At 41.4% G+C, this 27,945-nt stretch overlaps 2 protein-coding genes and 1 long non-coding RNA gene across 8 annotated transcripts in view; 2 read left to right on the top strand and 1 right to left on the bottom strand.

Annotated features, from left to right (window-relative positions):
- Positions 1-52: 52 nt before the first annotated feature.
- On the bottom strand, positions 53-8,662 carry LOC309325743. The gene is made up of 3 exons (XR_014149936.1): positions 8,528-8,662; positions 6,588-6,678; positions 53-450 (listed from the first exon to the last, which is right to left on the bottom strand). It is a non-coding gene; the product is annotated as an uncharacterized lncRNA (long non-coding RNA).
- On the top strand, positions 8,663-24,093 carry LOC309325677 (uncharacterized protein). Of its 3 annotated transcripts, none has more exons than XM_081833920.1 (14): positions 8,663-8,767; positions 10,007-10,042; positions 11,928-11,976; positions 12,072-12,138; positions 14,737-14,787; positions 17,336-17,363; positions 17,629-17,659; positions 18,113-18,170; positions 19,000-19,030; positions 20,199-20,235; positions 20,593-20,628; positions 22,594-22,629; positions 23,258-23,285; positions 23,948-24,093. In XM_081833920.1, exons 1-14 carry the CDS (start codon positions 8,683-8,685, stop codon positions 23,960-23,962), a joined length of 588 nt encoding a protein of 195 aa, XP_081690046.1. In that variant the 5' UTR covers positions 8,663-8,682; the 3' UTR covers positions 23,963-24,093. The 3 variants fall into 3 exon arrangements, with proteins under 3 accessions (XP_081690046.1, XP_081690047.1, XP_081690045.1); XM_081833921.1 differs by having other exon boundaries at positions 8,763-8,924; XM_081833919.1 differs by lacking the exon at positions 8,663-8,767 and adding an exon at positions 9,419-9,462 and having other exon boundaries at positions 9,969-10,042.
- A 751-nt stretch (positions 24,094-24,844) lies between these two features.
- Positions 24,845-27,945, top strand: part of GSDME (gasdermin E) — a 35,512-nt gene continuing 32,411 nt past the window's right edge. The window contains exons 1-2 of one of the 4 annotated variants that reach the window (XM_081882219.1): positions 24,850-24,972; positions 26,964-27,001. The gene's annotated coding sequence lies outside the window, so the exon portion shown is untranslated. Of the gene's footprint in view, positions 24,973-25,360; positions 25,378-25,420; positions 25,644-26,963; positions 27,002-27,945 lie in introns of those variants that run through there. The other 3 variants (XM_081882221.1, XM_081882220.1, XM_081882218.1) reach the window with 3 other exon arrangements.

Raw genomic sequence — 27,945 nt, 5'->3', positions numbered from 1 at the left:
TATGCACACGAAAGCTCATACCAATAACAAACTTAGTAGGTCTCTAAGGGGCTACTGGAATGATTTTTTGTTTTGTTTTGTTTCAGCATATTAAAGGTTATGGTTAAAAAGCAATTAAACTGTGTTGAAACTGTATCCATTAAAATGCAGACAGTGGGAGGAGGGGACACAGTACATCACACTATTAAGAGCCCTTTCCTTATATGCAGTCAATTCCCAAAAGAACGAGGAATAAAAGAGTCTTCACCTGCCAGTGAAAGGACATCAAGGAGGGAGCCAATCTAGCCTATCCAGGAAGGGTGTTCCAAAGCCTGGGAAATAACATACGTACAAGTATATGAGGTTGGATCCAAAAGAACTTTCTCTGCAAAATGTTTGCTGGGGCAGGACAAGTTGAAGCAACTATCCAGGGCCAGAATTACTGGTAGCTTGCTCCGGGCAGAACCACCACTTACACATTGCATCACTAAAGGAACAAGTTTAAAGATGATACAGATTTGGTTATGCAAATTTAGAAATAAGTACTATAATTTAATTAGAAAGTCAATACATCTTATAGTGGAGAAGACTGTGACCAGGTGAGCTATCTTGCTGTCCAGGTATTAATCGTTGATGAGCAACTTCAAGGTCTTCTCTACTCTCCCTTCCTGTGGTTCCTAAATCTATAAACCAGACTTGAATCTGACAGTCCTTCAAATAGAGGATTCCCTTTTGAGAAATAAGGCACCCTAGTGCCAGGATAAGACCATATCATTGGTAACCTTGTCTGGGGTGTGCTAACTGACCATGGCTACAATCAGGTGGGGTACAATCATGTATCCATCTATCCCCACTCTTATTTTTGAATTAAATTGTTCCACCCTTGTCATTATTTTGTCATGTTCATTCTATGCTTGGTTCAAATTTACCAAGCACAGAATCTCCTCAGTTTGGGGCTGGTGCAGATTTGATATATTGGATGAGTAAAAGTTAGCTGCTTTTTCTACTGGTCTACATTTTTTTCTGTTCTCTGTTACCCTATAATACATAAATATACAGAACAGTGGGAGTTGTTTTTGTTAGGGAAAAATATATAAAAGAATTTCTTGTATTCTCTAAACCGTCTGAAGTAGTTGGAAGAAGAAAAATAACTGTTTAGGGTGCTGTGAAGAAGGTGGATTGGATAGTCTCTCTCCATACTGAAGGACTTTGGGAAATAAAGAAGGAAAATAAGCTAGCTTTCTGTTGTCAATAAAACATAATCAGTGTTACTGCATATCTTTTTTTACTTAAAGCAACTATTTTTTTCACCTAAATCTAAGGACAATAAAGCTATCGCTCTTCTCTACTTTTCTCCCTATTTAGCTGCCACATTAATATATTTCCAAATTCTTTAATATTGTTTTGAATTTTTTCACATAATCTTGTTAGACTCCTTGCAAAAAAAAAACCAAAAAACCCAAAAGACAACAACAATAATCCTGGCCTCCTCCAGTAGAAACTAGGTGAAATTGTTATCATTTCAGAATCAGGCTGATCCTTTAACATTTTGGTTTTCAAGTTACTGTTCAGAGGTTATTCTACTTCACATGAACGCTTGATTGCTACAAATATTTCATTGCTCAAATGATAATCTCATTTGGATTGGGAAGGTACATACTTAAACCTGCTGATGGACTGTATCATTATACAATGGTTGTTTTCACTGTTGCAATATTCTTGTCTTCCAGTTTTCTTTGTTTTTCTTTTATACCATGAACTTGCTATAAAAGTTCTGGCAAATCTTACTGTGTATCATATTATGTATTTGATCCCCTGTAACTAGTTTAGTTAGATGTTAATAAATTTTACATCTCAAATACCATCACACATCCTGGTGTTTTGTGTTGCGGTTTTTAAAATTCCATTGCAGTCTGCCTTCCAAGTAGACAGTTGGAAGCCTGATGCGTCATATTTATACTCGCCCCAGGATATCACCATTGTACGTTTTGCCAGGCAAAAATCCTCAACGGTTTGCTGTAACATCTGCGCGCTCTCCAGATTAATGAGGTGAATGAAAGAACATGCCATAGAAATCCCATGCCACAGCACAGATCAGAAAAAATACAGATTTCATGGAGTGTAAGAATGCACACAGGCTTAATTAAGTTGGAAAGAAACCCCGAATATGATGCACACTGGAACTTGCTCAGTCTGCAGGCCCTTCAAATGAGACACTTCTGTTCGTCTTATTCCTTAGATAAGCAACTCTGGGGAAATAGACGGCTATTAATGGAGCTTCTGGTCTGCTCAGTTTTCCCAGTCTCCATAGTCCAGAACAAATAGATCAACCTAAGACAGTGGTGGCGAACCTATGGCAATTGTGCCAGAGTGGGCACTCGGAGCCATCTGTGGGCATGCGCACCATCGCCCCAGCAGAGAAAGTGACCAGCTGCCCACGCCAGTGCTGGCGGGAAACGCTCCCTAGAGTGTGTTCCGGCCACAGGGTCATTGGTGAATGCGCCCCCCCCACTTCTGTGAGCCGGAAAAGCTTCGCCCGCAGTGGCATTGGGAGGAGTTGCACACCTGCCACCAGCTGGCGGTCTGCTGTTGGTGAGTGGGCAGGTGCATGCTGGCTGCGTTTACGTGATGGATTTTGGCGTTTCAAAGAGTGGTTATTGATTTTCTGTATTCTTCCCCTTAAAAAAAAAGCTGCGGAATGCTGTGCAATTCCCTCCCCCCTAAAAAGCTCAACAATTTTGGGCAATCTTCCCCCCCAAAAAAGCTCAACAACTCTGGGTCATCTCCCCCCATTCTCTAAAATTTGAGTCCCCAAATTCTTAGTCTTGGACACGGGGGCGTAAATTGCCGTGTTGGCACTTTGTGATAAATAAGTGGGTTTTGGGTTGCAGTTTGGGCACTCGGTCTCTAAAAGGTTCGCTGCCACTGACCTAAGATGGCACCTAGTAGGCTCCTTGACATGGAAACCATTACAAACTGGCCAGGCCGCCACACCTAATTTTCACGCTGCATGCAAAAATGTGCTTCTCTCATCTCTGTCCATCTTCTGTGCTTCCTGTGGTGATCTGGAATTCTATTTGTGTCTGAAGGGTTGACCATATTGAGCCAAAGATACATGGCACAGCTCCTGCTGGACAAAGTATTGTGGTACCAGCACCAAGAAAATTGCCTCAGTGATTTAAAAAAATGTCTTCAGGATTACATTTATCCACCTTCTTCCATTGCCAATAGTTTACTGTGCAATAACTTTACCCTGTGCCAGTCTCCCAAACTGCCAAAGTGGGCAATTTGAAGCATGTATGGATGGTCATTGATGTCTCCTCATGTGACTTGCAGCTCAGAGGTGTTTACTGCATTCTAAAACTTTTTTGTGTTATTGGTTTTATCTGTATGGTGTAAAAATGACATGAAATGGAAATGAGTTAACAAAACAACCATTAAGGTGCTACCAGAAACCACCTTCCTCTTTTGTGTGTGTGTTTGTTTTATGAGAACCTCTGGGTTTAAAGCAACAAAAGATAGTGAACTTATTGCTAGTGGAAAGAGTACAGGTTTGCTATTTTGCTTTCTCTGCTGTCAACTTGGCAGCAGCTTTGACATGCTACCGTATCCCAAAATAAAGTCGTGAGGTCATGCTACTGTATTTCTCCCTATTCATTTCAAAACTGTGGGGTAATGAAATATCTGCCATTTATTTAGCCCTTTGACAGTGTTGGGTTGCCATATTTCAGAAAGTAAAAACCAGTACACCCCAAAAGTTGTTGAGCTTCTTTTAGGGCTCAGATTTGTAGAAAAGTAAATTGTTGAGCTTTTTGTTTCCAGGCCAAAGAGCCACCTTTTGGAAGTCCCCCCTTGAATGTCATTTCTGCCTTTGAAGTCCCAATAATATCCTGGAGAATCCAGACATGTGGCAGCTCTAACAGATGAAACATGGAAAAGGGTCTCCTCTGCTGATCTTGGTGCACAAGCAGATTGATATGGGAAGAAGCATTCCTTAAGAGTTTGAGACCCAAGTCTTTTAGAACATTCCAGAGGCAGGCATAACCTATGAAGGGGCTGCAAATGCCAGATACTTTGCAGATTGCTTCCAGGTTGGCTTTGGCTTATGCCTGGCCTACAGTGCTATTAAAATATTATAATTTTTGAATTCCCACATGTAGCCACTAGATGTCACCAGAAATCACATAAAGTGTATTGCTTTTGTAGAAGAAGAAATGACCTTAAAATTATGCAGTTTTTGGTGGGGCAAGAGTCAAGTATATGGTGGATCATTGGAGTGTGTTCTATATTGAGAGTTAAAACTGAGCACCATGGCAGCCTTAAAGTAATTCAATCCTAAATCAGTCTTCATTCACCTGAGTTACAAGCTCATTTGGGAATCATTACTAACGTTACAGAAACTCTGGCAGCAAGCCTTAGATCAGCAGCTCCCAAGTTAGGGGTCAAGGTACACAAGTGAGTTGAGAGATCTGAAGGGTGCATTCAAATTTGAAACAACAATCTATGCCCTTTGGAAGAAGTGAGGAGACCTAGTCCAAGTAATCAGATTTCATTGGGGAGAAATTATTGGCTCCCACTTTCAGTGAAGACACATTTCCTTCAATGCAACATACTTGAGGTAGCATGTGGTCTGTAAAACTCCCTAGGAGAGCTTGCTGGTTTTTTTTTTTTTTTTAATAATATTTATTAAAAATTTTCAAATATAACAGAAAAGAAAAACATCCAAATTTAAGGCCTTATTTTCAATGTCATCTTTCCAGGACTTCCCCTCCCCTCCCCCTCTTGTATTCCAGTTCTTTCAAATAGATTCAGCAAATTCTTACCCCAAGTTTTAAAGTTATTATCATTAACCCAATTTAAAAGATATTTTCCCATCCCCTAAAATCGACCTGTTCCCTTCTACGAGTTCCCCTCTTTAGTATACAATACAGATTAACATAAAAAAAAAAATAGAAAAAAGAATAAAATGTAATTTAACACCCTTTGGATTCCAAATTTCCCTCCCCCCTTTCCCGGTTGCGTTCCCAATGTCCGTCAATGTCTACTGTCGTCCTGGAGCTCTCACATCTAAGCCATAGTCCTTCACCAGTCCGCTTTGCCGTCTTTTTAATAGTCTTTGCCGTCTTTTGGTCATCTTTGATTTCGAATGTCCAATCTTGGAAGGGGTCTATCTTCCAACTTTGTCCAGTTCTTGTTATTCTTGTTGTTCTTGTTGTTCTCTCTTCTCCTCTTTTTTTTTTCCCCCTGCTCTCCTGCACAAATGTTCTAATTCCAAAAAGCTTGTAATTCCTCTACAGAGGCTTTGTTATTCAGGAACAAAACATTACGTCAAGTCCCTTCCATTCTTCAATAGATAAATCTATTGTCTCCTTTAGTGTGTAGACCTCTGTAGACAAAATAGTGTTCCATTTCTGCAGTTTCCCAGGAGATAAAAAGTCCGATTCAAATTCCATGCCAGCAATACTTGTAATGACCCACAGCTCCTCTAGAGGGATTATAATAACTCAGTTTCCTTCCCGATCACACCCACCAGTCAAAGTAACTTATTATTCCTTGTTTTAAACAGTTTATATCCAATTTATAACAAATGTAACCAGCAAAGTCCTCGTAACAAAGTTCTCTTTTTGTTCTTCAGTTTTGGCAGCTCCTTTGACAGCTGTCAAAACCTCTATTTCTCCTCTCCCGGCGCTCTCACGGATCGCTCCCGGGGTTTTTCGGGGGGGGGGTGTATTTTAATTCACATTCCACTTTTCTCCTCCAGCCCAGCTTATAATTTTCCATCGTGAAATTAATAACTTTATCAAAAAAAAAAAAAAAGGTTGCACTCGATCTTAGTTGTCAGGTCCTTTGCTTTAGCTCCTCTACAACAGGGGGGAGGCTGACTTCCTTTTTGCACCTCCCCCGCTCGCTCCGAATTTAAGAAAAAATTTGTTCCCCTTTTTAATCCAAGTTCCAATTACTCACGGGTTATTCTTTTGAGTCCAGATTTTCAATGGAAGAAGTCAGCGCTCTCCGCCAAATGGCATGCGGCTTCACTCGGCAGGGGAAGCGGAGGACTCACAGCACCACCACCACCCCTGTCACCCGCTCCGTAGCCTTTAAAAAGGCTCCTTCGCGTGGTCGGGGGGGCGCAAACGGTGCCCGCTGAGTCACCATGCCCATGGGTTTCAGCGCCCATGGTTTTTGAGGGTCCCCGCGTCGCCGGCGCGGTAGAACCCAGCACCTGTCGAGCAGGCTCCCTCCGGAGCTCAGAGGGAGTCCGCCATTCGGCGATGGCGCCAACCCGGAAGTCTCTAGGAGAGCTTGCTGTTGTCCTATTCTCCTGCCTTCAGAAGATAGGTCAAGCAGCTGCTGTTTGGCTTGGGTGATCCATAAAATAAACTGGATTTCTATATCTGCTGCTGATAGGCAAGGAGACCTCAGGAATGAGTGATCCCTGCTCTCATCATCTCCAGGGCAAGAATATAAGTGCACTAGGATTCCTTATGCATCCCATGCTGCAGCTGACTGGAGTCAGAGAATCCCAGAAGCAACACCATTGCTCAGAAAGAAGAATCCCATGACTGCCTGGGAAAGGGGAAGAAAAAATATTGGAAAGCAATGTGAACAAAGCTATCTTACAGTTGCAGGTGGGATGGCTGATTGCGGTTCTAGGGGCTGGTTGAGAAATGATGGACTGGATTCAGACGAACTCAATTCCTGTTTAATTTAAGAGGGTTTGTTAAATCATTACTTATTTGTCCCATTTATTTCAATGGCATTCAAGTTTAATGGAACAAGCTATACATGACTTGGTAAGTCCCACTGATTTCAATGGAAGCAAAGCACAACTAACACGGGCTGGTTGCAACCAATATAAGCAAGGATAAAGTGAGAAATCAGTGAAAGCCAAATTGACAAATGGGTTTTCAAGAGTGCAGCTCACTGGGGGCCTTTAGCTAGGTTGAAAAATAGCCCTGGATTATTTTGGATTGATTTTTAATTGGGGTGGGGAGCTGGGAAAGGAAGCTTGTTTGACATTCACCATCATCTAAAGCAAATATTTATACCAAAGTCAAGTTACATGGTAACATAACATGCATGAAACAATGGTTTATCAGATGGTTTTTTTTTAAATCTTTTTTATGACTAAGCCCTAAGGCAGCAAGTGTTGAAAAAATACAGATCCAGATGGTTCTTAATAAAACATGAATGAGGCCAGATGGCTTCTAACAAAGTACTGCTGAGGCAAATCTTTTAAGATATATCAGGGACTATTGTTCAAATTTTATCTGAAATTCACAAAAGTGAACAATCAAGAAATGAGAGATCAATTTGTTTGATCCACATAACATGCAAGTGGTAACCACTTAGATTATAAAGGTGCAACTATATTATCTCTGTATTTGTGTGCCCTGCAGTGGCGTAGCGTGGGTTGTCAGCACCCGGGGCAAGGCAAGTAATTTGCGCCCCCTAACCCGTGGATTTGCGCCCCCTAACCCGTGGATTTGCGCCCCCTAACCCGTGGATTTGCCCTAACCCCAGATGTTGCGCCCGGTGCGGCCGGCCCCCCCTGCACCCCCCACGCTACGCCACTGGTGCCCTGTGGTGTCTATTGCTCACAGGCACAATACTCATCCTGCAAAATAATTCCCTCATGAATGTGAGTTGTACAAAAATACAAATCTGTTCCAGTGTTGTTCCCTCTCACTTAAATAGTTCTTGTACAGAAAAAATGCTCCTGCGTAACTGTGTTATGTTTAAGCCGTGTACATCATTTCTGAAATTCTTTGGGGAGGGGTCCCTCTATTTATACTATATGCCCACAACTTTCTGCAAGGATTCATACTTTTTGTATACATGAGCAAAAAAGGCCCATCTGTTGCAATAGTTGGTAGATATTATGGTACTTTGGTAAATTGGCCTCTTGGACTATGACACCTGGTGGCTGAAATAAATAACTGACACAAAGTTCTGAATTTTGTTCGTGAGTAGATCTTGCAGCCAAGCAACCTCTCTACCAAATCTCCCATGACTGTATTATCATAGTCCACTGAAGTCCATTGAAGTTATTTCTTTAGCTAAACCTTCCTGGAATGCTGAAACAACAGAACCCATTGGGCTGTATGTATCCAGTGCTTTTTTTTTCTGGGAGGACGCATACCCCTAAAAATTTTGTGAATCTTTGAACTTTTGTCCATTTACTGTATTTATTTCCCCCCCCCATGTGAACTATAAAATGGTAATTTTCTGGAGTCGAAATGAGAGTACCCCTAAACATTTTTTTAAGGGGGAAAAAGAGCACTGGTTGTACTGTATCTCTGAGGTGCAAGTAAGAGACATTCCTTGGGGGTGATTCCTTTACAAAGAAATGAATAGCAAGAGGGTTTTGTTGATTTTTCCTTCCAAACATTCAGGAAAAAGAAGAAAATAATTCCAAGGGCGCTTGTGATTCAGGCATTTGAGATCTATCTCGCAGTCCCTTCAAATCCACCAGTCAAAATCCCCAACTATATTCAGTGGCAGCTAAGGCAGCACTGATTTCAACAGGACTTCCCCACGGACTGACCTAGGAAACCCCGCTGCCCAGGTGTGTGGCTGCGCGTGCGCAGTTGGTATGGCAATGCGTGAGCCCCAGGGCGACCGTTGGAACCAGACGTCCCTCCCCCGCCCGGCTACTAACGGGCTTTTAACGCTCGCCTGGGCCTGCTCCGCCCCGCGCGCATGCGCACCTCTGGCTTGAGAGGCGCGGGAAGGTGCCGTGGAGTGGCTGGTGGGCGGGGCAAAGAGAGAGCGATACGCTGTCCGGGTGGGTGGAAGGGAATAATAGCAGCAGCTAATCCACGCTCTTCCACCTCATGGTCCCCTTATTTTATTTTTATGGTCCCCTTATTTTATTTTACAAGACACTTTCAGAAAGGCAGCGAGAGCTTTCGAAATAGAGGGTGGTAGGGGGGATATGGAGGGTGAGAGGAAATTTATTCTTGTTATTATAACGCATGGATTTCCCCTTATTATCTTTCTCTATATGGGCTTGTTTAGGCAAAAAAGGGGGCAAAATCCATTAAGGAATGCAGTACAATATGAGATCATCACCACCCGAACTTCAGAGCATGGGAAGTCACCCAAAGATATAGAATTTGGCATAAAATTTGGCTTTTTAATTGTATTATAATTTGGAATGTTTTAATGTGGATTTTGTTGGATTGTTAAAATGGAAAACTTAATACATATATATGTATATTTTTTAAAAGGCGGGGTGAAATCCTTAGGGCTAAATGGGGCTGCATTTTTACGTACACCCGCCCCCAAAAGAAGAAAACACCCTGAGGTACATGAAATGATTCTGCCCTCACTTTTCTGGAGCAGGGGAGACGGGCATATCATACCTCATTCAATTCACCTCCACCTTTATGGATTTAAAAGGTTTCAGCCCCAACTTTCCATCTGCCAACAGGCCTCCAAGGCAGCCGGCATGAAGAGTGGTTGGGGCAACTCAGCCTGGTGGGTGGAGTGTATATATAATGTAATTATTGTTATTAGTGACAAAACATTATACTAAATTTAAGGCAAAGTTCTCTCCTCCCCCTGACTTTTGATGCATGCTTATTTATGGTGAAATAGGGGTTTATTTGTTTATTAAATTTGTATACCTCCCTTCATCAGTAGATCTCAGGGCAGCTCACAACCGAAATTAGTTTGCAGAGTGCATGGGGCTGTGACCTTTTTGTAATTGTATCACCATATATAGAGACAATGTTATCTGGTATCTAATCTGGATTCTGTACATCTGAAACATTCTGTTTCTTCTTTGTTGCTCACTGCCAATTGTTCAGATTAGTTATAAAGTTGCTATTCCACCCCCACCCCCCAAGTGCAGTTAATAATTTGTCTTGACTATACTGTATATAAATTAGGGTATTGATGCTCCCACACATCTTGCAAGCATTTTAAGGATTGCAAGATGTGTGAACAATAATAGTCTTTAGCTGTAGGTTGTGTCTTATCAGGTTTGACCTGATGGTTTCATGTTTATTCCTGGTTCCAGGTTTTTCTTTTAAAATGCCACTACTTGAGAAACCAGGTAAGACAGAGTTACTTAATGCTTTTAGTATCAGATAATATCTGCAAAGAGTGTTTATAAATATAGAATTTTACTGTGGTGAGTGTTTTGCTAGCTGATTAACAGCTCTGGCAATAATTTTAAGAGCTATTTTATTTGTATGTATGATATCTTCTCATTTATAGGCATCTTTTAAAGCTCCCCTTGGGTAACCCTTAAGCCTGTTGCCAGGTATTGTGAAGGATTTCTGTAAAAGAGATCTTATTTGGAAGACACACTGTGTGCAGGGCACCCCGAGCTGTCCTCTTTATGTACGGTATTTGTGGCCAGGGAGAGGTGGAAAATACTGTTAAGTATGTATTTATTACTCCATGCATAATTGTCCTAGGGATAGATTTCTCAATGTGAATCTTCAGAATTTCCGTTTTGAATGGTAGGAAGAAAAATTGCACTTGCTGATGGGTATACTACATATAAGGTTTCTACATTTCCTTTAAGAGCCCAACAGGTTAAACAAAATTTCATTTTACAGCATGGGTTCCAGTGTGCTAGTGACTGGTTATGCTAAAATGTACCTCAACACTGTATTTTTGTGATGATCAATAGTTTTTAGCAAATAAATTTGACTGAGTGATAAGGAATTATAAGTCTATCTGAAAATATTGCCTTTAGAACATACTGGCCCATGGCAGTGATCTATTAACACAACAGCAGCAACAGCAGCACAATAACAAGCCTGCTAATGGTGGTTAACTAGGTGTCTCAAAGTCATTCACAATTGGGGTTTCATATTAATATCAGACACTTTTTACCTCTATGACCCAATTTCACAAGATGCAGAGAAAGAGCACATTCTGAAAGTCTATTCTGAGTGGAACCATTTGAATGATACCCCATGTTAGCACCTCACTGCATGTGAAAAACTAGTGCATTAGGGACCAATGTTTTTGCCTAGCCATAAAACATTCCATGTATGCTTTATGCAGGAAATTATCAGATTTTTGTCTTTTTCCTGCATTTTGAAGTAGAACAATCTAAGGCAGTATCACATGCTACTTCTGCAAGTGATGGGCCGCACTGTACAGTCTCTGGAGATGAGGGATAATAGCAGCTCAGCTATAAAGGTCCATCCTGCAATCTGTCTTCCTATTTTAAAATCTATTGATCCTAATAGTGAGTGGAAATGTGTTGGTTCTTCCAGATATGATAATTTAAGGAAAGGGTGCTCTGTATGTAAACTGCCCTAGAATCTCTTCTTAATGGTGGTCTATAAATTTTTCACAGAAATAAATGTAACATTGAACGATCATGTTCCAAAGGAACTTGCAAAATGATCCATATGACCTGGTTCCATAAAATCGCTAAGGTGTGTGTGTGTTATTATTTGAAAATGTCAAAGCAACTAGTATCAAAACTAGCAGATATGATAAAGTGAAATACAGTGTAGAACAGAATTAATCAAATAGACAACATTCTTCCCCCCACAGTAAGTATTGTGTATCAAACCGAGCACGTCCCTTTACAATTTTCTGCAAGCAGAGCTTCTGAATTTCAATTGTATTTGGCACAAAATGGTCTGATTCATGCTGGTAATTTCTCATCATGCTAATCATCAACATTCTGCAACTGTTTCTTAACATCCTGGCCTCCTTCCATGACATTTTGCCACCATTCCCACAAATATAATTCTTTATTAGCACTTTGCCCTCACTGATATTCTTAAATGTTTTTATCTTGTAAACTCCACTATCTCACAGATCTGAGTGGGGGTTAATATATTCAGTATTGTATTCAGATGCAGTGATGAACTAACTTATGTAAGCAAGTAGTACAGACACAAATATATTTGTCTCTAATTACCTGTTTGTGATAGTATAACCTACCATCTCTGCATGTTTAACCATAGAAAATAGTGAGCAGATGCTAGTGAAAAATGAAACCTATCTGCAGATTTTGTAAGTACTCCCATTTGAAAGATTGATGTGACTTTTAAAAATTAAATTGTATGTAAATTAAAATTCATTATAAAAATGGATTTTTTTTATTTAAGAAAAAACAAGGACCAGAGAAAGAGGCTTGTACATGAAATCTGCACCTTTTTGGACAGCAGCCAATCTGTAAGTAATTTATGAAACAAATCTTGCCCATGAAAATGAAAACTGTGTATATGCAGATAAGGAATGTCTTATGGAGCAATGCTTAATTTTATGGGCGCTCTTTAATTTTCCCTGTGTCTTTGTGTTGTGTGAGAGAGGGTTGTATCTGCTCAGAGTAGATGCCTAAGTTAATAATGTCTGTTAATTTCAGTGGGTCTACTCTGAGTAAAAGTAACACTGGATACAACCTAGAGAGTGTCTTCTTTGAAATAGTTGGTAAAGCCCACTTGCATCTCTTTTCAAAATGTAGATTCTGCCAAGACTTCACCCACTGGCTTTTTCTGTACGTACAGTCACTCCATTATTAGCGTAATACGTTTGGCGTATACTCTGAAATACTATTATTGTACCACATAGTCTAGGACTGTGTGCTCATGAGTCCTGGCTCAAACTGAGCCCTTGGAGCTGCCTATGGCTTCCTTGAGGTAAAGTGGACAGGCTGCTTGGACGAGTGAACCACCTGTCTCCTGGATCCTTGCCCATCCTGGCTTATAAAAGCTAGCCGGGAAGGACTGGGCAATGGGCTTCGTGGCGTGGTGAATGCTTCCCTCCGTGAGGGAGCCTTCCCAGACCCGCTGAAAGAGGCGGTTATTAAACCGCTTCTTAAAAAACCATCTTCAGATGCGGCCACGATGGCCAATTATCGCCCAGTCACAAATCTTCCATTCTTGGGCAAGGTGATTGAGCAAGTGGTTGCTGAACAACTTCAGGCACGCCTGGAAGAAGCGGACCATTTGGATCCTTCCAGCCTCATCACGGGACTGAAACTGCCTTGGTCGCACTGGTTGATGATCTCCGGCGGGCTAGGGACAAAGGTGAGAGCTGTTTCCTAGTTCTGCTGGATCTCTCAGCAGCGTTTGATACCATCGACCATAACATCCTTCTGGACCGTCTTGAGGGGCTGGGAGCTGGGGGCACTGTCATACAGTGGTTCCGCTCCTTCCTCCTGGGCCGTGTTCAGAAAGTGGTGGTGGGGGATGAGTGTTCAGACCCCTGGGCTCTCACTTGTGGGGTGCCTCAGGGTTCTGTCCTCTCCCCATGCTTTTCAACATTTACATGCAGCCACTGGGAGAGATCAGTATGCGGATGATACCCAGCTCTACCTCTCTTTTAAATCAGAACCAGTGAAGGCGGTGAAGGTCCTGTGTGAGTGTCTGGAAGCGGTTGGAGGATGGTTGGCGGCTAACAGATTGAGGTTGAATCTTGACAAGACAGAAGTACTGTTTTTGGGGGACAGGAGGCGGGCAGGTGTGGAGGATTCCCTGGTCCTGAATGGGGTAACTGTGCCCCTGAAGGACCAGGTGCGCAGCCTGGGAGTCATTTTGGACTCGCAGCTGTCCATGGAGGCACAGGTCAAATCTGTGTCCAGGGCAGCTGTTTACCAGCTCCATCTGGTACGTAAGCTGAGACCCTATCTGCCTGCAGACTGTCTTGCCAGAGTGGTAAATGCTCTGGTTATCTCCCGCTTGGACTACTGCAATGCGCTCTACGTGGGGCTACCTTTGAAGGTGACTCGGAAACTACAACTAATCCAGAATGTGGCAGCTAGACTGGTGACTGGGAGCAGCCGCCAAGACCATATAACACCAGTCTTGAAAGACCTACATTGGCTCCCAGTACGTTTCCGAGCACAATTCAAAGTGTTGGTGCTGACCTTTAAAGCCCTAAACGGCCTCGGTCCAGTATATCTGAAGGAGCGTCTCCTCCCCCATCGTTCTGCCCGGACACTGAGGTCCAGCTCCGAGGGCCTTCTGGCGGTTCCCTCACTGCGAGAGGCCAAGTTACAGGGAACCAGGCAGAGGGCCTTCTCGGTAGAGGCGCCCGCCCTGTGGAATGCCCTCCCATCAGATGTCAAAGCGATAAACATCTACCTGACATTCAGAAGACATCTGAAGGCAGCCCTGTTCAGGGAAGTTTTTAATATGTGACATTTATTGTATCTTTCATCTTTGTTGCAAGCCACCCAGAGTTGCTGGGGAAACCCAGCCAGATGGGCGGGGTACAAATAATTAATAATAATAATAATAATAATAATAATAAAGCTGCCATAAAATTTGGACTTTTGGGGAAGTGGATTGTGTCTGTTTTGGAAGGCTATGGCCAATACTAAACAAATTAAGCAACATTGCTACTTAAAGCAATCCTAACCATGTCTACTCACAAGCAAGTCCTCTTGAATTAAATGGAGCTAATTAAATGGAGTAAGGGGGGTTAGTGTTGCAACCTAAATTATTCCACAACTTTTCCAGAATTTAGTTTTAAAAATAAAAATATTTAAGTGCCTGCAAAAAAAAGAGAAGATAATAATAATCATCTACATGCTTGGCCACATGTACCTATATATCAGTTGAAAGCCTAAGCAGTGGATGTTTCTCAGAATTGTGATATATCAGAAGCAAGTTTGGAACTGCCAAATTCCACATATAAAGCAAAGAGCAACCATTAAGGCCTTTGGAAATACAACAATTATCTGAGAAAAGCAAACCTGAGCTTTGAGATATGTTACTTGGACTGCAACAATAATGTTTTGTTTGGTTGTGTCTTCGTTTGTTTGTTTAGGTCCAGGAGATTGATGCTCTGAGAACAGAAAATAGGAAACTAAAAAATGCGGTACCTATCTGACATTTTATATACATTTATGGCTGGCTTAAAGCCTGTTCCTATGCTTCAGTGCCAGGGTTGGGGGAGGTTGTTTCAATCAGAACTTTACTCCATTTGACGGCATGGGTTTGGTGGCCAGAAATAATCCCTTGCTTGAGTTCTGAATTAAATATTAGCTACAGAGGTAATTTATGCCAGTTCATAGGCTCTAAGGCAGTAGTTCCCAATCCCCCACACAACAGACCTCTTGAAAATAGCTGAGGTACTTGGTGGACCACTTAATGACTTTTCTGCCTGTTGTAGCCATTGTGCCAAGTGCTGTCTGATTTTTAATTGCATTTTAATTGCTTTTATTTCTTACATATTGTATTTTAGTGTATTACAATTTGAATTCCATAAAATCCAAATTGTAATACAACCAAAAATAAGAACAATTTAAAAATCAATTAAAAATCAAAATGAATATGTTATGCAATCAATGTGCCATGTACTGTTTTCAACTACAAATCAATTAACATGCCACACACCACCTGAATGAAGCTCGTGGACTACTGATGGTCCATGGACCACAGTTTTGGAACCCTTGATCTAAGAGGAAATATATCCTACACCTCAAATCTGCCGGTTTTGGGCAAGATGTTGGAGCATGTGGCTTCTTGACTTCAGGTACTTTTGGATTATTCCAGTCTGCTTTGGAGATGGAAGCAGATTTGGTCATGCTGGTGGATGGCTTCTGCTGGGAAATAGATGTAGAAAGTGATACCCTGTTAGTTCTTTTGGACCTCTCAGTAACACTTCAAGTCATTGAAGATGTCATCCTTCTAAGTTGTTTATATGGATTGAATTTAGGATGCATGTTATTCTTCCAGTCCTTCCTGGATAAGCAGCCATAGAAGGTGGTGTTGGGGAGCTACTATTCCACTCCTTGGCCATTGAGGAGCCGCAAGGTTTTTCGAACCACATCATCAGGGGACCCCTGTATGAAGTCTGGGAAAAAAATAAAAAATTGCTGGAAGGGAAAACACCCTGGTGGCTATCCCCAACAAATATCTTAACAATCAAAAAAACAAATCAGGAAGATCAGAGACTGACGTATGAAGACCTACTAGTCAAATCTCAAAACGGCTGGAAACTAAGACCATATGAGGAGTTAAAAGAGAAGCTGATGGGTTGGATACAGTACCATCAGATCAACGCAAGATGGACGGAAGATAAAAAAGTAGGAATGAGTGAAAAGAAATCAAAATTTCATATTGAAATAATCGAAAGTAATTCTAAATTATTGTCTAAAATGTACAATATATTATTAGAGTGGGATACAAAAGACGAAGAAATTAAGGAAGTCATGGTCAAGTGGGCGATAGATCTGGGGCATAACATAGAATACGAGAAGTGGTCAAAATTGTGGAGTGAGGGTATAAAATTCACGGCAAGTGCTGCAATTAGAGAAAACTTAGAAAAGATGATATACCGATGGTATTTAACACCAGAAAAACTAAGTAGAATGTACAAGACTGGTAATAAGGCCTGTTGGAGATGTAAAATAAAAGAAGGCAATTTCATACATATGTGGTGGGCTTGTGAGGCAATGAAAAAATTCTGGAATCAAATATATGACGAGTTAAAAAAAATATTCAGATACACATTCCCAAAAAAACCAGAGGCCTTTTTACTTGGGATTGTCGGAGATGAGATAAAAAATGAAGACAAAACCTTATTCCAATATTCAACAGCAGCGGCCAGAATGCTAATCGCCCAAAACTGGAAAGGTATAAACACACCAACAGTGAGGGATTGGCAATCCAAATTATATAACTTCATCGAATTGGCAAAAATGACGCAAAGAATCAGAAATAAAAAAAATGCAAAGTTAAATGACGACTGGAACAAATTTATGGTATATATTGAAGGTAATTTTAGAAACTTACCAACTATAGCAGGTATGGTATAAAACTTCCGGTGTATAAGATAAATACCAACACCAGCGGTAAAAAGGAATCTAGTAAAACTGGAAACCCGAAATCAGCAGGGAAGGAGGTCAGGCGATATGTGTCAATTGTTATATATTCTAATTTTCTTTTCTGTATTTTTTTCGGCCTTTTTGCCTTTTTGCTTTGTGTTTTTTCGTTTTTTTCTTTTCTTTTCTTCTAAACTCACTTGTTACTGGGATAGTGAGTAGCCGCACTATGTGTTTTCTTTCTTTGTTTTTCCTTTAAATGTTTTTTCGTTTTTCTGTTTTGGTGATGTTTGTGTTATGATGAAAGTCACTTAATAAAAAGAATTCAAAAAAAAAAAAAAGAGGAGCCGCAAGGCTGATGCTTTTTTAACTGTTTTAACTGATCTGTGGATGGCTTTCGTTGTAGTTATTTACTGTACTTTGTGGGATGGGATGCTTGTTCATTTTTAGTGGTTAATTATTTTGTTTTACTGTATTGTATTTTAGTTGTATGTGGCCTTGGTGAGTTTTTCCTCTTAAAGTGGCTTAAAATATTTAAAATAGATAAAATAGTATGTAAATATCTTGATCTAATACTGTTCTAATTCTTTTCCACATTAGAACTCCCGGCTGCGTTATAAAACAAAAGGTATGTATTTACAAAAGTAAACCCATTGAGGAGCATTCTTAGGGAAGCAGCATATTTTATTTTGTGTTAGGCAATAAGGCGATAAGGATGAAGATATATTCAAACAAGTAAGTAGGTTTCAAAGAGTAGGTGGTTTGTGGGTAAGAGAACAGGTAACATTTGTAGTGATTATTGCAATACCATGTTGGGAGGGGTACTTTTATCTTAAAATAGCAACTGAAATTCCACTTGCAAGGAGCAGAATTATATTTTTCTTTCTTCTTAGATTGGGCCCTAAAGAAAGAAGAATATGAAAAGTAAGACATGATATGTTAAAACAACATTTTAAACAACAGACTATGGTCATATCTAAACTTCCACTATTTTGTGGATATGATTCAGTACACCTGGAAATTTAGGTTGCACAGTTGAAGTAAATTTAGCATTCTTGCACAACAACCACCTCCCCCCCCAAAAACAAAAAAATACTCTGGATTTTTTGTGATAAGTGACAGGGAAATGTATGGAACTGTGTGGGATAACACTGACAATGAACAACATCATAGAACTTCTGTGCATTTCAGAACAGAAAGATCACACATACACGGGCTTGTGGTCTGTCAGCCTCCACCATTAGGCTAGCAGCTTGTGAATGCACATTTTATATTTGCTAACCATTTTGGTTAGCATTCATCACATGATAAAGAGTACCTTTTAAATGTAAACATATGAATATGAATTTGTGCTTGTATTCTGATTTACTTTCAAAGTGAGATTGAGAGGCTTTCGGGTGAGATATCAAATTACTTGAATGTCACAAACTTCTGGGTGAGTATAAATTATTTCAGGGGTGGTATATACGCTTCTGAAAAAGTGGTATCTGGTACATAAATATCAAGTCATTGGGTTGTATCCATTGCTGTGCCATCAGAGTTCCATTGATGCGATAGGACTTCTGTTTGCTCTTCTCTCCTTGCCCCTCTCCCCAAATCTGCTCCAGAAGGTCTCCCGACCTAATTTTGAGAGTGCACAGAGGGCAGGAAAGGGAAAGAAGGTCCCCTTGTTTGCATGAAAATTCCTTGCCCCACTGGAGCTGTAGCATTGGATACAGCCAATAGACTGGCCCAATCTAGCTAAAGTAACCCATTAAAAGCAAGGGAGCAAGTAATAATAACTGTGGACTTTCCATAGTACTTAATCATGACTACTTTTAGCTTGTTGAATCTAGAGAACGGCAGAAGCCCTGGCCATGAATTATATACATTTGTTGCTCTTTACAGATACAGTATTAGAAAATGTTTTGAAGTTTAATTCTCCAAATGCAACATTCGTTCTTGGCTTATTATATGCTCTCTGCTGAATTTTTATGCTGATATTTTTCTGCTTTGTGTATGTGTGTATGGATAGTGATATTTTTATGTTTTGTTATTGTATTCCATCCTAATAGTTTTGTATGTGTATAATTTCGTACTGAAGGGTGTCCTGCAAAAAACAAAACAAAACAAAACCCTTCCACAATCTAATAAACAAATAAAACTAGGATTGGAAAGATTGGGGGAGTGACATGTCATATATCACTTTCCATTACACTTTTCATTAAAAAGACATTTTGCTTGGTTTGCTGAAACATCAGTTAGATTGTCTCTTTCTTTTTTAGTATGAAGAGTCTGAGCTTCTCAACAGCCAAGGTATGTTGTTTTAGTGGCTGTAAAGGACATTGATGTTTATTATACATCTGCTTACTTTTATGTTAGTCTCTATGCCCTTCCTAGTAATCCTACTGTGTAAGGTGCCAAAATTTCACATTATCAGCAATAAGAGGGGAAATTCAAACTAAACCTTCATATGATATGAAGGCTAAACCTTGATTCTGAACTACAGTGAGTTACAGTAGTAGTAGTAATAATAATAATAATAATAATAATAATAATAATAATAATAATACCCCCACCCATCCGGCTGGGCCCCCCCAGCCACTCTGGATGGCTCCCAACATATTAAAAACAGAATAATACATCACACATTAAAAATGTCCCTAAACAGTCCCTCTGAAGGAGCAGATATGCAGGTTAGAAGTACGGCTAGATCCATTGCTGTCACTTGAGACCCAGGTGGCCTCAGTGGCGAGCAGTGCCTTCCATCAGCTTCAGCTGGTACCCCAGCTACGCCCCTATCGGGTCAGGGGTAGCCTAAATTTTATCCTCTGGTAACCTCTAGGTTAGATCATTGCAATGTGTTATATGTGGGGCAGCTTCTGAAGGCAGTTTAGAAACTTCAGCTGGTGCAGAATTCAGTAGCCAGTGGCAATACAGTTTGAACATATAACACCAATCCTAGCCTGACTGAACTGGGCATCAGTTACTTTCTCGGCCCAATTCAGAGTGTTGGTTTTGACTTATAGGGCCTTAAATGGCTCAGGACCGCAATACCTCAAGGACTGCCTCTCCCCATATGAGCCAACCTGGACCCTGTGATCATCATCTGAGGATGTTCCTTATGTGTCCCTCCACAAAGAGGTCCAGAAGGTGGCAACACAAGAATTATCCTTTTCTGCAGTGGCTTCCTGTCTGTGGAATGCTTTCCTCAAGGAGGCTTGCTTGGTGCCACCATTATATATCTTGTCTAGGGCAAGATAAAGTGACTAACAAATTTAATAAATAAAATAAAATAAAGTCTTTGGCACTGGTTAAGATTCCTGGAATTCTTTCCATCTTTTCTAATGTTAGATGCTAGATGTATCCTCCATCTTATGCACTTGCTGGCTGATACAGCAAGTTTTAGACTGTTAGACCAAGCAAAGAGTTATTGAAAGATTCCCAGATGTGCATGTGTATAACATAATATTCAATTTTACAGATAAAAGAATTCTAAGTGAACCTAGAAAACATGCCAGGTGAGGGCTTGACTTTTTCACCCCATTATCTACTTATAGAAAGTTGTTCTAAGTGATTGACTGTGTATGAAGTTGGGTAATATATTTTCTTTAAAATTCAGTTATTTTAGCTAAAATTCTGCAGCCACACTGTTTAGCATAAGACTATAAAAAAAAATTCAGTGAGTTCTCACTTGTCTGTGGACATATTTTTCATATGTGCCTAATTGAAACACAGTTTTAATTAGAAGATGCCTTTTCCCTTGGAGCTCTTTTCCCCTTGAGCTATGTACCTGAATAGCCTATCTTCTATTTTTTACATGTAAATCAATATCTGTGACTTTTTAAATGATAAGATTTTCATTTGAATATCCACAGCACTCAGACAGAGGGTGCTTTTGTGCTGGAGAAGAGGTAAGGGCAACTGCATAATTTAGTTTGTTTTGAAATTGCTTGAATGTGAGAGGCATATCCCTGGTGGAGTTTCCCCAAGGAATTAATGCTAGTTTGACTAAGAAGAATAAGATGATCCCTGTTTAGAAGCATGCTACGCATTTGCCACTTTCACATAGTGCAGAGTAGAATATGCACTAGCATATTCTACTGGAATATTTATTAACTAAAAGGGAATGGTTAAGGAACCTGAAAATAATACAGCTTCTATTTATACACCATTCCAGGTAATGGCAGGGTACATGCAGTTTCACATTATCCTATGAAGTAGATGGACATTTATGACTATGTGGGATACAGAATCACTACATTTATTTGTTTTTGGCTGACTGACATCAGTGCTTACCAGCTTCTTGAGGCATTTTATGTAGCCAATTGCTATAACAATTACTTCTCTCATTTGATTAGTTCTTGTTTAATGAACAATAACATCAAAATAAGTTTCTTAAGAGGCCTCTGTTGCCAATGCCAGTTCCTCGAAGTACCTAAACACGAGGGGTTGCCAACAGCTACTCTACAATTATTCAGAGTGTAAATATAGAGGCACTAAAGGCCAAGTATTTTTTATTATTTTCAGAATTGTATCACCTGCTTTTTTGCCTTCAAAAAGCAGTCAGTCAAAGCAGCTAAGAAGTACAAAAGCAAGAGTGATTCAACCGTTAAGATACAATTCATCAAATTAAAACATCAGCAAAAAAATGTCATAAAGGTAAAGGTAAAGGTACCCCTGCCCGTACGGGCCAGTCGTGACCGACTCTGGGGTTGTGCGCCCATCTCGCTTAAGAGGCCGGGGGCCAGCGCTGTCCGAGGACACTTCCGGGTCACGTGGCCAGCGTGACAAAGCTGCTCTGGCGAGCCAGCACCAGCGCAGCACACGGAAACGCCGTTTACCTTCCCGCTATAAAGCGGTACCTATTTATCTACTTGCACTTAAGGGTGCTTTCGAACTGCTAGGTGGGCAGGAGCTGGGACCGAAAGACGGGAGCTCACCCCGCCGCGGGGATTCGAACCGCCGACCATACGATTGGCAAGTCCTAGGCGCTGAGGTTTTACCCACAGCGCCACCCGCGTCCCTAAAAAAAAAAAAAATGTCATAAGGAACAGCAAACAAACAAACTAACAAACATAGAACCAACAACAACATATTGCTTTTAAAAAGAGTGTTTTCAATGCTGGTGGAATATAAATATATGACTACAACCTAACTTATTGAGCAGGGATTTCCACATATGAGGTACCACCACAGAGAAAGGCCTCTTGCATATGGTCATCAGTTTTGTCTTAGAACACATGCAAGAGGCAGGGGTGGTTAGATTGGCTCCTGCCAAGGGCCCAGGCATAGAGTGAAGTCAGCCTGCTAGCCTGTCTGTACACTTCCAGGGCCACTCCTTCGCTGCTCTGGGTGGCCGGATAAGGCGCACAGGCTCCTCAGGCAAGGGCACAAGGGACAGAGCGGGGGAGCACTGATTCAGCTCCTTGCCAGGGGCACCAGGGAGCCAAGTTTTACCCAGACATGGGTAAAACAGCTGATCTTAAATGATAGATCTTAAAGTTCACATAAGAGGGGACAGTCAAGCAGCTTGACCCCGTGCTATTTAGGGCTTGGTAAGTAATAACCAAGACAATGAACTGCACTCTTTTGATGTAAAGAATATGTAACAAACTTCCACAATGAAATGCTTAGAATCATGCCAGATATGAAATTGGTATAGGCTGCAATCCTATCCCAATTTGCCTGATAGTATGCCTCAACAGGACTTATTCTGGTTTGATATGTATGGGATTGTACTATAACTGCAGGATTGACCCCTTGTTCATTTGGGGACTGTGGTATATGAGGAACAAAGATTAAATCTTTCCTCCTGCTGTAGTCATGATAAAACTCACTCACTTGAAGGTTAATTTTGTTTTTATTCCATCCCACAGAACTGTTGAAACTCAGACTGGAGAAGATGGCTCTAGGTATCATACAGTGAAAAAATAATTCTTCTTTAAAACATTAATTTGATTCTCTGTGTACTTAAAATTAATGAAGCAAGGGGTTCACTAAATAATTCAAGTACTTTGCAAATAGTAACTCTTTGGATTTTCCGTGAGGGTGACAAAGATTATCCTTGGTGGATTTTAAGGACAAGTTGCTACCCACTGACTTAGCTTGGCAAAATTGCTGAGACTTTCATATTCAGGTCAGAGAATGGTCGCTGTGGATAGGCAACTTTATTGACAATAATGTGATGATACAGTGTAGCTATTGTGCTGTGGGGCATCCAAAACCAGCTAAATGTTGAGGCCTTAAGGATTTTGCACCAATCCTTACATGGCCACAAGTGTGCTCTGACCTGAATAGGGGAACAGGACACCTCCCACTTTCACTCCCACTTTCCACCTTTTACCTCATTGTCCTGAAGACTCCTACAGCCTTAAAGGGATTGGCACACTGTAGTTCATAGTTGCATGTTCCATACAGTACAATCCACAATCTGGAATTCAAGATTGACTCTCCAGCGAGTGTGTATAGGATTGCGGTCATAAAGTGGTGGACCACATCACAGCTTATGAACCTGATCTGTTATTATTTTCCCCAATTTAGCTATGTTGTTGAAGACTCATTATCACAGGTAAGCAAAGTGTCTGGGGCTAGGTGGGCAGCTGCTGTGCAATTCTTATACCTTAAATCCAACACATTGGACATAGAAAGTCATGCTGATTCTCTGCTGAACAATTTATTTAATCTAAAATCTGATCTGCCCACTTTTTACAGCCATACCAATCAGCTTGAAAATTTAGCTGTTTTTGCAACTTCCTGTGGTGGCGGCAAGCTGGAATCTTGTACTTGCAGTGTTTCTGTTGTGTTTGTCACTGCCTGTAGAAGAGTCCTCACCTTTATTAACAATATGAAGCAAACACAGGATTGAGTATTTCACATTTTATTCACTATAGTTTATTGTACTTATATTTTATGTATTCCCCCTTGATGCCTATTTATCCAACTATTAAAATTAGTCAGTAAATACAAATAGTGAATTGTATCCAACTAACTCATACTCAGAGTAAACCTTCTGAAATCAGTGCATATGGCTAACTTAAATCCAATGATTTCAACATGTCATATGACTTAAGTTGATAAAACCCAGTATATTTTGGAGGGTGGGGGGTGGGGTGGGAATCACAACAGCTGCTTAATCTAGGTTGAAGGTTTATTGGTTGAAGTGGACTCTTTTTGTAGAAATGCTTAGAATATATTTTTTAAAAACCTATTCATCTAATATTCTCTTTGCAGGATGAGTTTGAATAGCAGAAGTCCAGTGTGGTGTAACAATAACCTATTTGAGTGCTGGAGAGCTTTCATGTTTGACATTTTAAATTTTGGTGAACCATATTAAAATATTTATAGCTATATGCCAAATAAAGATATTTTAATCCTGCTATAGTTTGAGTTAGTATAGTTACTATTAATAAATTGTTGGTGTGGAAAGCATCAAAGGTATCTGTCTTCACTTGGACAAAATTGCATTTCTTCCGGTGCAGTTTAGAGATTGTTTATCAATACAGTAAAGCATCACATAGGCATTGGGTCCATAGGGGCTATGCATGATCTCTACCACATGTGGATAGGGGCAGCAGCTGTATGTTCTACTGAAAGCCACTCCTTAAGACTGAAATGCAAAACGTACAGTCTGTGCCTGTTGAAATACATGCAGAGTAGGCACTTTGATTACTAACAATTCTAATTGCAATAGGTTACTAGTGGATTCAGGGAACCATTGGCTCTATTCGAAGTCAAACAGGAGTGTTAGGATTGCTTTTAACATCATTTGAGTATTTTACCCTCCCTCGCATATGAGAAGCCCCTTCCCATTCCATGCTGGCCTGACTGACAACTATTTTTAGGGTGCTTTCTAATGGGTGTTTATTGTAGAATGGGCGCGCCTCAAACGTGCGCATCTTTTACAGCGCATATTGTTGCCATCAAATGCCAGCCTGTCTCCCCCGCCCCCCCCCCATTTAATTTAATTTACCATCGCAGGAAGTAGCCTTGGTTAACCCCAAGAAATCGGTGCAAATCCACGCTTTCCCTATCTCTAGGCCCGCCCTTTGTCCTTCCACGCGCTCTTCCCTTTTCCTAGCCAGCGGCATACTGGGCGGGGCGCGGGGGGAGAAAAGGGCGTGGCCCCGCCGGACTGGGCGTCGCGGCCTGGAGTGAGAGGCAGGCGCAAACAATGAGTTGCAGTCCAGCTGCGCCGAAGAGGGTCGCGCAGACGTCGGGTTCGCGAGCGGCGGCGCGCGGGCGAACGCGGAGCAGCCGTGAGTAAAGGGCTCTCCTCCGCGCCAAAAGCCTCCACAGCTTCCCCCCCACTTCGCCTCTTCCGTCGCTCGCGGACTTCTTTCTGCCTTGCTTTCTCGCCTGTGCTCCCCTCGTGTAACGCCCCACAGCCCTCCCTTTCGAAAGCCTTGCCTTTAAAAAAGGAAAACGGCGACAAATTCTGGACGGGGGTCCGTCTCTCCCGCACCGAAAAAAAAACCTGCTTTGCCTCAGGGCTCGCGCAATAAGAACGCAAAAGAGCCCCACCGTTTGAAAGGCAAGGCTGCTGAGACTGCAGCCCTTGGACCTTGTCTCCTCAGAGGGAAGCCTTCCTCCCAGGTCAAGGGGCTTCACGCCGCAACCTCCAATTCCCCACAAGTGGCCAGGCAAGGGAAGTCCACAAGCAGGTGTAAAGCCAGCAGTGGAGGAGACGGCTATAGATGGCCACTACTGGCCACTATGGCTAGACTCTGCCGCCACGGCCAGAGGCAGCCGTGCCTCTGAAGACCAGTGGCTGGAGACCACAGGAGGCGCGAGGGCTCTCGTTTGTGCTCAAATCCTGCTTGCACTGTTCCCTCAAGCATCTGGTTGGCCGCCGTGGGGACGGGATGCTGGACTCATCCAGCAGGCTCTTCTTATGTTCCCTCCTTGTTTGCTGCCCAACAACTGAGGTGTATATTGAGTAATATTGGCTAATACATTGTTTGTTTTCCTCCTCTTATTTTCTTGCCTATCTTGCCAGTGGCGTAGCGTGGGTTGTCAGCACCCGGGGCAAGGCAAGTAATTTGCGCCCCCTAACCCGTGGATTTGCACCCTCTAACCCGTGGATTTGCACCCCCTAACCCTAACCCCCAGATGTGGCGCCCGGTGCGGCCGGCCCCCCCTGCACCCCCCACGCTACGCCACTGCATGGAGCCACCCAGAGTGTCTGGGGCAACCCAGTCCCGATGGGTAGGGTACAAATCATCAGCATTATTATCCCCTGAGGTAGTGTTTGTGTGGTTCCCATCCATTAACCTACACAGCAGGGCCAAAACTAGACTTTATTTCACCTGGGTTCAGCTTGGCACCTCTCCCCCCCCTTCATTTGTGTATTCACACAAACACACACACACACACACACACACAGGATGGAAGCCTCAATGGCACCCCTATGGAGGCAAAAAACCCAGCTAGTCTACCCCCAGTAGCTACGGTACTGTACACAGACTGGTTTAGCTTCACCCAGCTGGTGGCCTTGTGTGTCTCCAGATCATGTTGCAGTAGCCATTGATAAACTTGCTTTTGGGCTTTCCATTTCCTTTTAAAGTCATCCAAGGCCAGCAGTCATTGCCACATCATGCAATGGCCAATTCCCAATATTAGTTATGAATACTCCGCAGAGCTACTTCCCTTTGTTCTTCCTGGAACTCCTGTGATGTAATTTCATCCTGTCTGCTACTCGCCCCACAACACTCTAGTATTGAAAGAGGTAGAGGAGGATCCTCTTTATCCATATTCTCTTGACTATACGTAATTCTATAATGTCATGGCACACCTAAAATCTTCAAAAGTGTTTTAGCTAGTTTAAAAACTTAGATTTTTGTGCCCTATGGACACTATATACTACATTCCATATTGAGTTGCTTCACCCTTTTCTTTTATACACACTCTTAAAATAGAATTGCTGTAAAAGAAAACACCAACCTTCACACACACATGCACCATTCCCTCTTCCACCCACATATTGTATACCAGTGATATGTTTTCATGGGTCTTATTTATACACAGCCATGCTGATTTTTCAAGCATGGTTTGTAGCCACACAACAGTGTTGGCCTCTTCCCCATACATAATTGTATAGCAGTGATGTAAATGATTTACATTTATCTGTATCCTGCCTTTCTTCAAGAAGTTTTGTTTATTTAAATACTTATCTGTTGCCTTTCTTGGCCAAGTTAATTTCTCTCTTTGCATTTCATTCACTCCACGTTTGTTCTTCACAATGACACAGTGAGGTCTGAGAGATAGTGACGGCCCCAAAGTTACCAGGTGAGTTTCATGACTGAAGTTGTGGGTGCAGTTTTCATTACAATTGCCCAACAATATACTCTGCTCTGATTAGTCTTTCTTTCTTTTGTCTTCTGCCATCAATGCATTTCCACTTCAGGTTTCCTTATAAATGCAACTGCATTAAGTATTGGTAGGTTTCAATCACTTGTTACCACATTTTTAAGTATAGCAGTTTGGCTGGCATTACTGGGACTTGTATAAGTGTTTTACTATCCTCTCCTCCCCTGCGCCACAAGATCCTACATATGATTACTAAAAAATAAGCTCCACTTAGTCCAGTGGGGCTTATTCCCAGGTAAGGTGGTGGACTCTCCTTCATTTGAGGTTTTTAAAAAGTGTTTGGATGACCATCTATCAAAGATTCTTTAGCTGTGATCGTTTAGCTGTGACATTGCAGGGGGTTGAACTAGATGGGCCCCTTCCAACTTTACAGTTCTACCATTCAAAATGAGAGAAGTCTTCATCTGTTACAGCCTTCTCTCACTGTGCAAATCATTTGAAATGTCTGTAAAATTTGGAACCAATTCATACATTTATTTTTGAGGTGCAGTAAAGTTCATGTGATGTCTTGACCATTTCATTTTCACCTCTGAAAATAAGGAGCAGTTTGTGTGAAAAACAAAGAGTTCCTAAGAGCACGAGTGTATTACGTCAATTAAAAAACAGTTATTTCATTCAGGACTACTGCGGCTTTTCAGCTGTAGGGAATTTTGCACAAATGGCTCCCTGTGTGAAAATAAAAAGTACGAGGCCATCACACAAGGGTGTTGCAACTTCAAAATAGTTATGTGAATTGTTCCTATGTTTGACTTGGAAGAACATATCCAGGGCCCTCCACTGCATTTTAAAATAAGGAGAATGCAAGGCATCCTGGGAACTGTAGTTTGTTATGGATGCTGGAAAGGGAGTAACTACAGTTTCCA

The sequence above is a fragment of the Podarcis erhardii genome, assembly GCF_964252035.2.
Source record: "Podarcis erhardii genome assembly, chromosome: 12".
Taxonomy (NCBI): Eukaryota; Metazoa; Chordata; class Lepidosauria; order Squamata; family Lacertidae; genus Podarcis; species Podarcis erhardii.
Note: the sequence above shows the minus strand (reverse complement) of the source record. Positions and strands in the feature narration are given on the sequence as shown.

What these genes read in the sequence shown, in the direction of transcription:
- LOC309325677 (XM_081833920.1), top strand. Translation starts at nt 8,683, where the DNA reads ATGCGCACCTCTGGCTTGAGAGGCGCGGGAAGGTGCCGTGGAGTGGCT. An exon ending in GCCACTACTTGAGAAACCAG is followed by an intron (nt 10,043 to 11,927) that starts GTAAGACAGAGT and finishes GTTTAACCATAG; the next exon opens with AAAATAGTGAGCAGATGCTA. An exon ending in GAAACCTATCTGCAGATTTT is followed by an intron (nt 11,977 to 12,071) that starts GTAAGTACTCCC and finishes TTTTTATTTAAG; the next exon opens with AAAAAACAAGGACCAGAGAA.